Here is a 13,725-nt window from a genome sequence, read left to right on the forward strand (position 1 = left end):
TTTGCACCAAAAGAGTAGGGGTCTACATACTGTAAGTAGGCACAAGTAAGCTAGAATTAAATAAAATTAGGCTTACTAAACACTTGTTTTGGTTTTAAAGTTGTGACCTAGATTCTAGGGGTCTAACTTTGGATGTTTTCAATCAAATGAACTAAATAAGCTGAATCATTATGTTGTTAAGCTGTCATGATATCAACTCTTCCTCTAATACAGGTTTAATTTTTACAATTTGCAAACCATATGTGACAAGACTTTTCTCTCATTGGAAACTAACCTGTATCAAACAAAGCCACTACACAGCTGAGGTTTTCTGATTTTGAGATACTACAGTGGGGTGAAACTACATTCATCCAGTGATTATGGAGGATCTCAAAATTTATTCTGGTAACCCGATGGGCTATCATTAAAAGCCTCCAACACACTGCAGAGTCCAGTTTTAAAGCTAAATTATGTTATTCACAGCAGACTGCCAAAAGCTTAGTGATTTCATGAATATTTGCCAGCTAATGGTTTCTAGTAAATATTTATTCATATAACACATTATGTATTAATAAAAAAAAAAGAATCTTCTTACTGTACTTTGCTTAAGTCAGTTTTTTTTACTCTGAAACAATGAACATGTATCATATAGATAGTTTATACATTTATATATTATAGTTATATATATTATATATTATAGCTAAGAGTTTATATAGTAGCTCTTTTAGGGCGGATGTCGACTTTTGTCGACAGGAGGGGTTGAAGGCGAATGTCGACAAAAGTCGACATCCAGGGATAAAGGGCGACAATCAGCTGTTAATGGCGACAAATCTCACTGTCACGTCACAGGCATTCCCTCTGTGCTTGGAGGAATGCTAGACTCGTTGACTCGGCAAATAAACATTGCGTGTGCGTGAGTTGCGAAATGTAAACAATGGCAAGATGGCACCGACATGTGAAAAGGCAGCGAAGCAAGTGCAGAAAAGAAAACACTTGGCAGACGTTGTTTTGCGCATTACCGCGGAGTCGGACTCTTGATTTTTCAGAATCGGACTTTATTGGCAGTGATCAGGAGATCGAGCAAGAGAGTTAGAAGCAGGCATCAGCTGATCAGACACCAGCTGATGCCGCGCGAGCGGATCTGCTGCCAGTTGAGTGCCTTCGCGCAGCCGATGCATGTACAGCAAGGTTCGCATGGGATAAATACACATACATTGATCCGTTGAGAGCCGATATGGCTACCGGAGTTTACAAGACGGCATGGCTTGTTTTTGGACACGACAGATCACCAGCTACTGTACTTCAGGCTGCTCTCTCCTGATGCTGCTTTTCAGCTACTGTCAGACAAACAGGTAGGCAGAGATTTTTTTTGAATCGCGGGCTGCCTTTGCATCGCATTCTCGTTATTCAAAGTGGAAACCCACAACGAAAGACGAGATGAAGCGCGCTGTGGCATTACAAATAGAGATGGGACAGAACTGGTGAGATAACTTCAGGGAGCATTGGTCCAAACGTGTTTTGTCCCCGGGTGGCTTAGGTACGTGCTGCTGCAAAGTTTTATTCACTTCTGTAATAAACAGAAGCAAATCCCATGGGGTGAGCCAGGCTATAATGCCATACATAAAGTTCATAAAGTTTCAGAAGATGAAAAGAGGTGACAATACGGTTTTCATGCAGGCAGAAAACTTGGTGGCAGTGGCATGGCACGATGGCAAATGGGTGACTTGTCTCTCTACAGTACACACTAACAATATATGTGAGAAAATGCAGCAACAGACAATTGAAAAATAGGCATCAAAACAACACATAGAGAATTCAGGCTCATACAACATGCAAGACAGTAACATTTGTCAAAAGTAAATATTGTTGATTTGATATGTTAAACAATTGCTTTGTGTTCTTTTTTAAAAAATATTAGTTTTTGGAAAAATATTCAGCCCTGGGAGAAAAGAAACAAAAAAAAAATTAGCCCTAAAAGAGTTAATTTGTGTTAACAGAAACCAAGTTAAAGGTGACAACACCTCAAAATCTGATTCTCAAATTAATTAAATCTTCAGTCAAATTAGTCTCCCATGTTAACACTGGTGTTTGTGTTTTTTTCTGCAATACTTACCCGTTAATTTCCTTTGCACAGAGGTTCAAATCTATGCAATGGTAATTTCAGCAGTTTCCAACTTTTTTTTTTAAAAAAAATAGTTTAACTTTTTATACATGTTTAGATTCCAAACATTAAAGGGGATGACAAATCTATACACCATCCAGCTGTTGACTCAACTACTTCACTGATCTCACCTTTGCCTTCTCAAAGTCCAGGTCTTTACCTATCGTAGTCAGTAGCCGACAAAGGCACTCCAGGGATTCCTCATCGTGATTCTTAAGAAGCTTCACAACACAGTCATGCATAATAGCTTCTGTCAACATTTTGAGTTTGAACAGTTCACCAATGAACTTTATATTTCCTATGGATCGCCTTCGAGCTTTGTCCTTCGCCTCCTCAAGCTCTTCTTGAAGACGATCTCGCTCACTTTGCTGCAAGAGAGGAAATCACTTGAGGGAACATGTTATGCTTAGAAGCCTGAACTGATGCAATTTAAATATAATAACAGTGACAACTAAAACAGGTACTTTTTTTAATACAGAAAACAAACAAGCCTATACAAAAACTACAATTGAAAGAACAAAAACAAAACTGCTGAATGTGCATGAATGTATACATTTTATATTTACTTCCTATTTGACTTACTGAGGCAGCAGACTCCAACTCTTTCTGCTTTCTCTCAAAAACATCATCATCGACTTTATCCTTCTCAAATTCTTTCTGGCAGCGATTTAACAAAAGCTTCCGAAAATTCACAGTGCTGTTGGGTTTATCAGTCATCTGCACCTTCAACTGCAGAGGGAGTCGGACACAAAAAAGTTATAAAATCTTTAAATTATTAGATCTCATTTGGCTGAAGTATGTGTGAAATGTTATCATTCGGTGTAAATAAACTAATTTTCTCAACATACCTGGCAGCTACTTAATAGCATATACACTGTATTAATATTTGTCACAAGTATACATTGAAGAAAGTGTTTTGATTATTTCATTTGATTTTCACATATTTTTGGGTATTAAATTCAAAAATGAAAAATATTTTTCTCCATCACATAACATTTTTACACAAAACTAATTTTTTTTAATTGTTTTTGCTCTATAAAATATTTATATTTAATCCATTATTTTAATGATAATTTGTTTGAATTTTATATTTTTCCAATATTAAAATACACATTTAAATCAAAAGTTATTTTATTTGATAATTGAGCACCCTTAGTTCATACGTGGGGACCTAGAAGTTCTGTGCATCTTACTGTGTCAGCAGTCAGAGCATGCAAAATTCCCATGTTTTCTCTGTTAGTGGGACAGCAGAGCCAAGAACTTACACTGGGTTCAGAAGGTGCCCAAAACATGGACAGACCTAGCTTGGTGGATCCAGATAAAGTGCTGTTGGCATCACTTCATATTAAGCTTGGTTTAACACTAGAATACACTGCATACACTGTCAACATGGCACTGGTAGATCTAAACATTGGCGTGGAGAATTGCACTTGTACTGAAGAGCCTTGAGCTGCAGGTGGAAGTTCCCGTCCCATTTTACTTTATGGTGCCAAGCAGACTTGTGTTAAGGTGCAGCAGTCTATTAGCCAGCGAAAGTGCTGTGAAGAAGCTATCTGTTGTTACAGTTCTGCCTTTGTCCATTATGATAGTGGTCACGGGACATCGTATCTTTGATTGCCGGTACAACAAATAGTTCTGAGTAGGCATCAACAACACCAGCAACTGTGGTCATTGCTGCTCTTGTGAAAAGAATGGAGATAAATGCCATCACCTCAGAGAGATAGAGGCAAATTTGTTGTACCATGTGAACATCACTGACAGAATATAACTGAATAAAAAAAAAAAAAAAAAAAAAAAAAAAGATAACTTTTGCAAGTAGACAAAATTTACACCAGGTGTTACAGCACAAATCAAATGTATGTTTTTATTATATTACTATTCAAAAAGTGGAACGCCCAGTCTTGAACCTGAAACTTTTTGGTTATAAGGCAGCAGCACATACCTCTGCACCATCCAGGCATACATGTCAAATTTCTGTCGATAGACATTTGAGCTTGGGCTTTTAACTCATTGACAGCAACATGTAAATTGAATGATTTTTTTTTCTTAGGTTATATTCTTTAATAAAAGCGCATACACAGATCGTTGTAGACATGGAACACACATGAAATGTATGTATTCCAGATAACGATGCATTATTTACCCCATAAAGCTCTGAGAATTTTGTGATGGAGTCAGCTCCGTTGGTGGGTGTGGGGGGTTGTTTGCTGCTTGTGCTGATTGACACATTTGCAAAACAAAAGACGCTGATGGAGAGGTGAGAAGGAATTTAAGGTGGCACGGGATTACGAGTTTTTTCGTAGGCTTCAGGGATTCTAGTGTTAATGAAGCAGTTTGTCAAAACCTTATCCAAAGATAAAGACTGTTTAATGTATTTGTGCCAAACATATCCCAGATATTGTCTGAGGCTAAACTGAAAGAGGGCATTTTTGCTGGAACTAATATTAGGAAAGTGATTTCTGGTGCAGAATTTGATGATGTGATGGAATGACTTGGAATGAGAGGCCTTGGTATCATTTAAAGTCATCATTTTTAAGTTTTAAGAAACTGTGAAAAATGTATTGGTTACTTTTGAAAAAATTGGGTTGCAACACTGAGTCACAAAGTTCAATTCTTAGTGAAATTCTCTTAGAAAATCTTGAAGTTAAGGTTGAAAAGAAGGGTGAATGATTTCTTCATGATATTAATGACATGGAAAGATGGTACCAGGGATGCTGGGATGTCAGTATGATGATAGATAATTGCTGGATAATTCATAGGGATGCAAAAGAAAGAAATGACGAGATACCAAATGAAGTTTTGGATAAAAAAATATATATATTAGACTGACTAAATGTGTTTATGGTAAATTGAATTAGAACAACATTGTATGCATGAATAAATTGTGTAATTGGTTAAATTTTTATTAAATTTCTTTTGAATTTTGTACTTAAGAGTGACATGATGTAAACTTTTTATTGTGTTCCTGAATGCAAATAAAAATTACTATTCACAATTAAACACATTTTTATGAGTTTAATTTTGCAGACCTTTGATTAGATACGGCTGTTGATGTAGAATTATATAACTGGTTAACTGTTAATATCATTCAAATGTTCTAATATGTGAGACAAATTTCCAGACTTACTGTTGCAAGACAGCGGCACATATTGGCATAAGCAACTGAAAAACTTGGTTCATCAATGGCTTTCTCAAAAACAAGGTCAATAACCCCCTTCAGTCGCTCCTCTGTATCAATCGTCAGATCTGCCACCTGCTTCATTAGCTGGTTAAACATTTGAGGAGTAAGTTTGTTTAGGATGCTGCGCACTTTCCGGAATAGTTCCTAAACAGAGGAAAAAGTATAATACAAATTATTTGTCAACTGAAAACAGTTTACATTTTTTCAGTGGCAAGAATTTTTCCACATCAACATCATCTTCTACTAGAAATGTCAAATACTGATAGTCCCCTACTTATGAACTTTTGAGTTGTGAACTATCATTCATACATACAAACAAACAAAGTTGTCCTAAACCAAAACTAGTGCTTAAAGATAATTTGCATGTCTGCCAAGTGGTGGCAGTAGGCATGGGAAGATCTTATTTTTGTTATTATAAACTCTATGTCATGCACAATACTTGTAAATTGTTCAAAGCACATTAAAAAACACAAAAACACATTGTTGATATGTCCAAATCCAGAGCTGCCCAAAACTAAATCTTTTATCCACACATACCAATACATGCTGGACAATTACAAACAGCCTCTCGGAAGGGAACCTTTTTGTATGTAGGGGACCGGCTGTATATAAATGCAAATACAAATTACTGAAAAAGAAATGTGTTGGTGTGGCCCACCTGTGTTTTTATGCCTTCAGGATCTTCCACATGACCTTCTCGTTTGAGTACAGGTTTCCAGGCATTCTCTGCCTTTTTTAGTTGTACATCATCATTTACAGACACGTTGGTGATAATCTTGCGAGGTTCCCTACGTTGACCTGGCTGGGATCGTCTTTGGCCCACACTGATCATCTGTAAAATAACAGTTGCTTTAATAGCCAAGGTCACCTTTTAAATATTAAATATAAGTTTTACTAATACAAGTAGTAATTTTTTTTTTAGTTTTAATATATTTTAGTTTATGGATTAATGGAGTTTAGCCCCCATTATAAAAGTAACTATGACTAGTGAAACTAATCAGGACAGGCCTGCAATATACTACAAAAATATACTGATTCTAAACATTTAACAGTGTATTTTAAGGTTTTTTTTATTCCCGGAGAAAAAAAAAAAATCCCCTCTACACTCTATTTCCCAAACACTATCGTTTTTCTCAAATGTATAGGTGTTCTCATAAAATGATTTGAATACATTTTATTTTTAAAACTTTGCAACTATATATGTTAATAATTCTATTCCAGTCATATTTAGATAACTGAAATACTTCTCTAAAGAATAAAAAGTTGCAATAAGGAGGCAAAGAACAGATGTTAAGCAATGAAAAGGAAAACTGAAAATAGCTTTTTTGGCAACTATTACTCATAGATCATATTTTACTAGAGAAAAAAGTGCCTTATTCCTCAAAATTAAAAATGTATGAAGGTGTCTTGTGGACACATACAGCAAATATAAAACTTAATTTCAATAGCATTTATTATGGGCCATAAAATACATAGTTAATTTATTAAAACAGTTAATTTCTTTTAGTTCTGTACTTACAGGAGCTCCGCGCCCTCCTGAAATTTGACGGCTGAAGTCTGCAAAAGCAGGAGTGAAATCTGGACCCCTTGATATAACCCTTGCATCCAGGGTCCGCATTGGCAGCTTATGTTGGTTTATCTATAAAGAAAATTAACAAGATATTTAGTAAAACTGACAAAATTAATATTAGACAAGGTTAAATTTGCAAACACCTTTACATTTGTATTTTAATTTAATGTTCCTAGCAACTCAATGGATATGCTACAGTAATAAGGCAGCTGAAGGATTTTGAAATGTAGCAAGAAGAGCAGTCACATCTTGCCCACCTTGTCAAGGACTACATCACTGATTGGAGGAAGTCCTTCTGGTTTCTGCATACACGCTGGCATAAACTGAAATCCCAGCAGGAATTCTCGGTCATACTGCTTCTTTCCATTAGTGTCTGAAGAATTTTAAAAAATGTAGTACACAGCAAAATAAGTTATATGGTCATGGGTTTGAATTGGGGGGGGGGGGATTGGGGGGGTAGAGAATCAAAATGTAATTTAGTTAAAACAACAAGAAATTACTACATGACAAAAACCTAATCTCAGTTATTCACATTTCTACTTGACTATAGCCAGTAAGATTCAAAGAGCAGTACCTGAGGGAAAAGACACACCTTCCTGGAAAATGTATTGCGGTGCTTCCAAGTTTTCCTTGCTCTCTGTAGGGATAATGAGGTCACTGCTTTCATTCTCACAATTGTGTTCTGCTCCATTCCCCACAGGCTCTGCCTCCTGTTCACCATTCTCCTCTACGACTGGCAGCTTCATCTCTATCTCTGTTTGGACTGGGCAGGGTCCCTCTGGCTCCAAATCAAGAACCCTTTCCTCTGTTACATCCTCCTTATTTTCATGCTACAAAGCAAAGTAATACCTACAATGATCTCTCAAGAAACATTTTTCACTTTCCTCAGATTTGTTGAATTGGAACTGTCACTGTCTACAAGTGTTTACTTTTTCAAAGCTATCCTGACTCTTTCTTCAGTTGCATTTTTAAGGTGCTTTCGTATAAAGCTCATTAAACGTGAATATCACTGAAATATACACAGCAAGTGCAAAACAATCCCAAGAAAATAATTTGGGGTAGTTATCTGGGCAGTTAAGTATTTAACTGCTTGTGAAAAAAACTATATGAAATTACAAAATGTTCAAATAAACATTGATTGCAATAAATGGTAAGAATTTCTCATTTTCCAAAACACACTAATATACTGTGAGTGGTTAGCAACAACACACAAACAGGATTGCCATAAAGAAAAATTAAGAAACTGGAGACAGAAAACACAGTGGAAGATCTAAAAAGCTGTCTGCATCTAAGGAACAGAAGGAAATGTAGCAAAGTGCTTTCTCAGGCTTTGGCAGAGTCATCTTATACCAAAGTACATGCAACCTTGCAAAGATGTCTTAGAATAAATGGTCTAGAAGGGACTGTTACAACAAAAAAACAAAGAAAAATAAATAAAACAAAAACCAAACATGAAATGAGATAAATCGGGTGAATAAAGATTCAATATACAGATGCTGACCTGCAACCTTCTACTAAACAAAGTGGTGACTGTGTCATAACCAGGGTTCATTTTATCTATTTAATCATCATATCATATTAGGCTTTGTCAAAAATAGGCCATGTCTACTTTACTGGGTACCGACTTTCCAGCACAACTGTATTCATCCCTTTTGGTGAAATAGCATGCTGCCCCACAGAATCAGTGCTGTACGAAGGGTTGACAGGTTCAACAAATTCAGGCGCAGTCTCTGCTCTTTTGTATTCCCCATTCTGTTTTAGTGAGACATCAGACAGATGAACTTCTCTTCTGTTTATGAGGTTTAAACACCCTTGGTTTCTTATTTCTCATCACTGCATTATATAGACTGTACTTCTGGATGAGCATTTATACATTGACAGGTCATTTGCACATAGGGTCAAGCCCATATGACTAAAAACAAAATCAAACCTCGTTAATTGCATCAGAGCATGTCATAAGGCAACTTGGATAGAGTCATTGGGTATTTCATATTAGGAGATTGGAGTCATGGAAGCACTCTGCCAACTGCCTGTAAATGAAGGCTACAGCTGAAAATCTCTGAAAAAGTCATGTAATATGACATAGCCTCAAGGTGCTCTTATCAAAAAAGAAATATGTATATGTATATATGATGAAAGCATAGTAAAGTAGCAATAATAAGTTGTGTTTTGATTTCCAAGATCTCTGTACAAAGACATTCATAAAATAATGCACACTTAAAACATTTTTTTTTATATCTTTTTTTTCCCCTTTCTAAATGGTGGTTAATATAGTGTCAAGTTCCATATTGCATCAGTCCATCCAGCTACAGTGCAATCTCAAGAGGAGGATTAATACTTGATAACACTTTTGGCTTGAAAAACTGACATTTCATACGTTTTTGTTTTCAGTCTGGACTCCTTGGAAACCATTTTAAATGGCAAGAACAGACAACATTTCTATTTCAAAGTTAGCAAAAAATTCTTTACTTGAGTTTAGAATTTCAGTTGGCAAATATAAATATATATACAGATTGTGAACAAATAACATCAACTTGAAAAAAACTAAATATATCCATTAATATGGATTAAGATGCTAGAGACTCACTAACCAATCTCTCTCGCTCTCATTCCTCCTAGGGCGCGAAGCGGAAGCAGAAGTAGACAATGGCCGACAGTGAGATGAATCGCATTGCCGTCGTCATAGAAGAACTCCAGGCACTCGACGAACAGATTCAGAAACTCCTGTCCAGAAGAAGACACCTTAGGGATCTTGCTCGGCTACTGGATAAACCGTCCTCGCCATCTGTAATCGGAGTAACATCAACCCCACGTTGTGCCGCTCAAGTAAACTTCACCCCCGCGCCTCGTAGAAGCAACGACGACTCCGACGAAGACCTCGGCGGATATCAGCTATGCAGGCGAGGGTTCAAGGCTAGAACACCTCCATCGGCACAGGCAAGCATTTTGACTCAGAACCGGTTCGACCCTCTCCGCGTCTCCAGTTTGCCTTCAGCCCCTGGTGATGTAATAGTGGTAGGTGATTCTATAGTTAGAAACCTCAATATCACATGCCCTAATCGAAATCGTTTGTTTCTTGTTTTCCCGGTGCTCGTGTCTGAGATGTGATGAGACGTGCGCCGGCAATCTACGAGAAGCACACAGAGAGAGCATCTGGAGTGATTGTTTTGCATGCCAGCGTGAACGACATAAGACATCGACAGTCGGAAATCCTCAAGGCTGACTTCGCAGCTCTAATTAAGGACACGAAGGAGAGGACCCCATCGGCAAAGATCTTCATTTCGGGTCCACTACCTCTCGTCAGACGATCAAACAAGTACTACAGTCGTCTGCTAGGATTAAACAACTGGCTGCAAGGCTTCTGCAAGAATTAAGACATCAGATTCATCAACAACTGGGACCTCTTTTGGGAAAGGCCGCGTTTCTTCAAGAGAGATGGCCTGCATCCGAAAAGTTTCTGCGCCCGGGTCCTCTCCGAAAACATATATAAGGTAATTTGTTTATCTTGACTATCTATCTCTACTCTAAACCCCTTCTGAAATGCTATTGCTGTGCTAGGACATGATAATTGTTTAATAAAATCTTCCGTAAAAGTGCACAACATTAATACTCTAATAACCAATCTCAATGCACGTAGAAAATCTAGGCAATACGGCATAAACACCAATAATTTAATTAAAATTACTACTTTAGATGAACAATGTATTAAAACTATAAAAACAGACTAAAGATTAAACAAAAAATACACACAGAGCGGCGCTAATAAAAATAACTTAGTTCCTGTACCAAATATCAATAACGCACATAGTATTCATCTCTGCCCCTCCGAAACATTAAATATGGCACTATTAAATGTTACAGCTTTAACTAACAAGACGTTTTTTATCAACGATCTTATTAATGATAGAAAAATTGATTTCATTGTACTAAGTGAAACGTGGCTTAGCTCAGATGGCGCGGCTGTTTTAATCGAATCTGCACCTCCGGATTACAGTTTTACTCGTGCAGACCGCCAAGGAAAGAAGGGTGGCAACTTAGCAAACATTTACTCAAGCCGGTTAAAGTATAAAGATGTCAGTTTTGGTAAATTCAAATCCTTTGTGTATCTCGCCATTGTTATTCATGGAGATTCTCACGTTCTAGTATTATCCGTGTATAGACCTAAATTCAAAGCATCTTTCTTTGAGGAATTCTCTGACTTAATGTCAATTTTAATTATGAACTATGACACACTCTTAATAGTCGGCGACTTTAATTTTCATTTAGATAATCAGCGTGACCAAAAAGTAAAAGAATTCATGAACATCCTGGACTCTTTTGATTTGAGACAGCTCGTTAATCAGCCTACACATAAAGCAGGTCATATGTTAGACTTAGTGATTACTAAAGGACTAAAGGTTGATATAAAGCAGATCATTGATATTGGTCTATCAGACCATTTTCTTCTACTTTTTAATTTAGAAATAATGTTAGAAAACACTCATGAGAAGCATTTTGTTAAAAAACGCTTCTTTGACTCATCAGCAGCTTTAAAACTTTCAAACATTCTAAACAATCAATCCGTTTATAGTGCCAACTATAATAGAGAGGATAATGTAAATAGTAAGGTGGAAAGATTTAATACTAAAGTGAGAGCTGCTGTTGACACAGTTGCACCTGTAAAGACAGTAAAAAAATCTTCTAGCATTGTTATACCATGGAAGACCCAAAGAGTGTCTGATTTAAAGAGAACATGCCGTAGAGCTGAGCATAAATGCAGGAAGACTAAACTAACTATTCACTATGAAATATTAAAAGTTAAAATAACAGAATACAATAACACAGTCCGTCTTGAGAGGTGCTGCTATTTCTCTAAGATTATAAATAACAAAGCTAGTAATCCCAGAGTCTTATTTTTGAAGATTGATCGTCTGTTAAACCCAGGTAACTCAAAGGAATGCCTCCTAAGTACTTCCAGTAAAACCTGTGAGGCTTTTGCTGTATTTTTCAATCAAAAAATTAATGATATTAGAAATAACATAGTATATCTCCCCAACACTAAGGATCCTCCTAAATCCCAGCATTCCGTTTTAAACAAATTAAACTCTTTCACTAGGATAGATTTACCTGATTTACATAAAATAATTCCTCAACTGAAACCTTCCACCTGCGCCCTTGACCCAATACCAACAAATTTTTTCAAAGTAGTATCGGACATGCTAATTGATAATATTCTTGACATAGTAAATTCGTCATTAGATACGGGGGTGTTCCCAGACTGTCTCAAGACTGCTGTAGTTAAACCCCTAATTAAGAAAAATAATCTTGACCCCTCTGCTCTTGAAAATTTTAGACCCATCTCTAACCTACCTTTCTTAAGTAAAATTTTAGAGAAGGCAGTCATTATGCAGTTAAATTACCACCTCAATAAACATGCTATCTATAAAGGCAAAGCCCTCACTGACTCATCACTAATTCTCCAACTTCCCGTGTAGGTGGAAGGCTGAAATTTGGCAGGCTCATTCCTTACAGCTTACTTACAAAAGTTAGGCAGGTTTCATTTCGAAATTCAAAGTGTAACGGTCATAACTGGAACCTCTTTTTTGTCCATATACTGTAATGGACTGCAGCTCGCTGGCCGTGGGAGGCGGAGTTGCGTTTCGCGTCATCACGCCTCCCACGTAATCACGTGAACTGACTGTGAACGCAGTACGTAGAAAACAGGAAAGAGCCCCAAAGAGCGCTGAAGAAAACATTCATTACACAATTGAGAAGGCAGCGAAACAATAAGAAGCGAGCGAGTGACGCATACAAGCATATTCATAAGTGCAGCTACTGCGGAAACAAAGCACGGTGTAAACCGTAAGTTTAAATTAAGTTTATAGAAACGCTCCCGCTGCCGTTTGCAATACCATATTCGCGACATACAAGTTTAATGAGAAGACACGAGGTGTAAACGAGACTTTGGATCACTTTGTAACAGAGTTAAAATTGCTGTAGCGAGAAACTTTTAAGTGCCGGGTCTTAGCTAACATTAAATAAAGCCGTGGATATTGCAACATCACACAAGAGAGCGGCTCACGTGAACTGACTGAACGCAGCACATGTGATCACTCATTACACAATTGAGAAGGCAGCGAAACAATAAGCGAGCGAGCGAGTGACGCATACAAGCATATTCATAAGTGCAGCTAAGGCGGAAACAAAGCACGGTGTAAACCGTAAATTTAAATTAAGTTTGGCAAGATTGCTTTTCTCCTGTACAACTATACGTTGCATTCTCAACAGTAAGCTTGCACGACTTGGTCATATTACAACCGGAGGGCTGAACTGACAACGTGGTATACAAAGAGAACTATAACAATCGTAATAAACGAACAATAAAACAGCAGAGAACCCGTGGATTAAATAAAAAGGCTGCTTCCTTGGCGAAGCAAGGAAAAAGGATGGCCTTATATGGCGTTCGTTTATAAAACAACGGAGAAGCTGTGTAAAGACTGCTTCACAAAAAAACAGCAGAGCGCCTTATATGAGCAGGCAGTCAGCTAAAGAAGGGAATCAATAAATAACTATAATCGTAATAAACGAACAAAAAATAGCGGAGAATCCGCGGATTACATAAAGGAAATGGGTACCTGAACAGAAAAGTGAGTCTCAAATACCTGCACAATAACTATAACAATCGTAATAAACGAACAATAAAACAATACAGAACCGCTAAGCAAGGAGAAAGGACGGCCTTATATGGCGTTCGTTTATAAAACAGCGGACAGGCTGTGTAAAGGCAGCTTCACAAAAAAACAGATCCTTAACAAATTGTTATTGGTATATTTTCCCTCAATTTAAAAAGGTTTT

The 13,725-nt window shown here is 37.1% G+C and overlaps 1 protein-coding gene and 1 long non-coding RNA gene across 19 annotated transcripts in view; one reads left to right on the plus strand and one right to left on the minus strand.

Moving 5' to 3' along the window:
- The window catches only part of LOC114656263 (eukaryotic translation initiation factor 4 gamma 3-like), a 271,004-nt gene that overhangs the window by 49,157 nt on the left and 208,122 nt on the right, over positions 1–13,725 (minus strand). For 17 of the 18 annotated variants that reach the window (XM_051930350.1, XM_051930345.1, XM_051930342.1 and 14 more), the window contains 7 exons: positions 7,466–7,721; positions 7,149–7,264; positions 6,841–6,960; positions 5,980–6,153; positions 5,268–5,465; positions 2,723–2,869; positions 2,272–2,508 (listed from right to left, as the gene is read on the minus strand). In XM_051930350.1, coding sequence (XP_051786310.1) covers positions 2,272–2,508; positions 2,723–2,869; positions 5,268–5,465; positions 5,980–6,153; positions 6,841–6,960; positions 7,149–7,264; positions 7,466–7,721 — 1,248 coding nt within the window. The remainder of the gene's footprint in view (positions 1–2,271; positions 2,509–2,722; positions 2,870–5,267; positions 5,466–5,979; positions 6,154–6,840; positions 6,961–7,148; positions 7,265–7,465; positions 7,722–13,725) is intronic. The other variant, XM_051930343.1, reaches the window with a different exon arrangement.
- LOC127528882 (uncharacterized) lies at positions 925–10,640 on the plus strand. Its single transcript, XR_007935492.1, has 2 exons — positions 925–1,331; positions 9,511–10,640. It is a non-coding gene; the product is annotated as an uncharacterized LOC127528882 (long non-coding RNA).

Source organism: Erpetoichthys calabaricus, chromosome 8 (assembly GCF_900747795.2).
Source record: "Erpetoichthys calabaricus chromosome 8, fErpCal1.3, whole genome shotgun sequence".
NCBI classification, from domain to species: domain Eukaryota; kingdom Metazoa; phylum Chordata; class Cladistia; order Polypteriformes; family Polypteridae; genus Erpetoichthys; species Erpetoichthys calabaricus.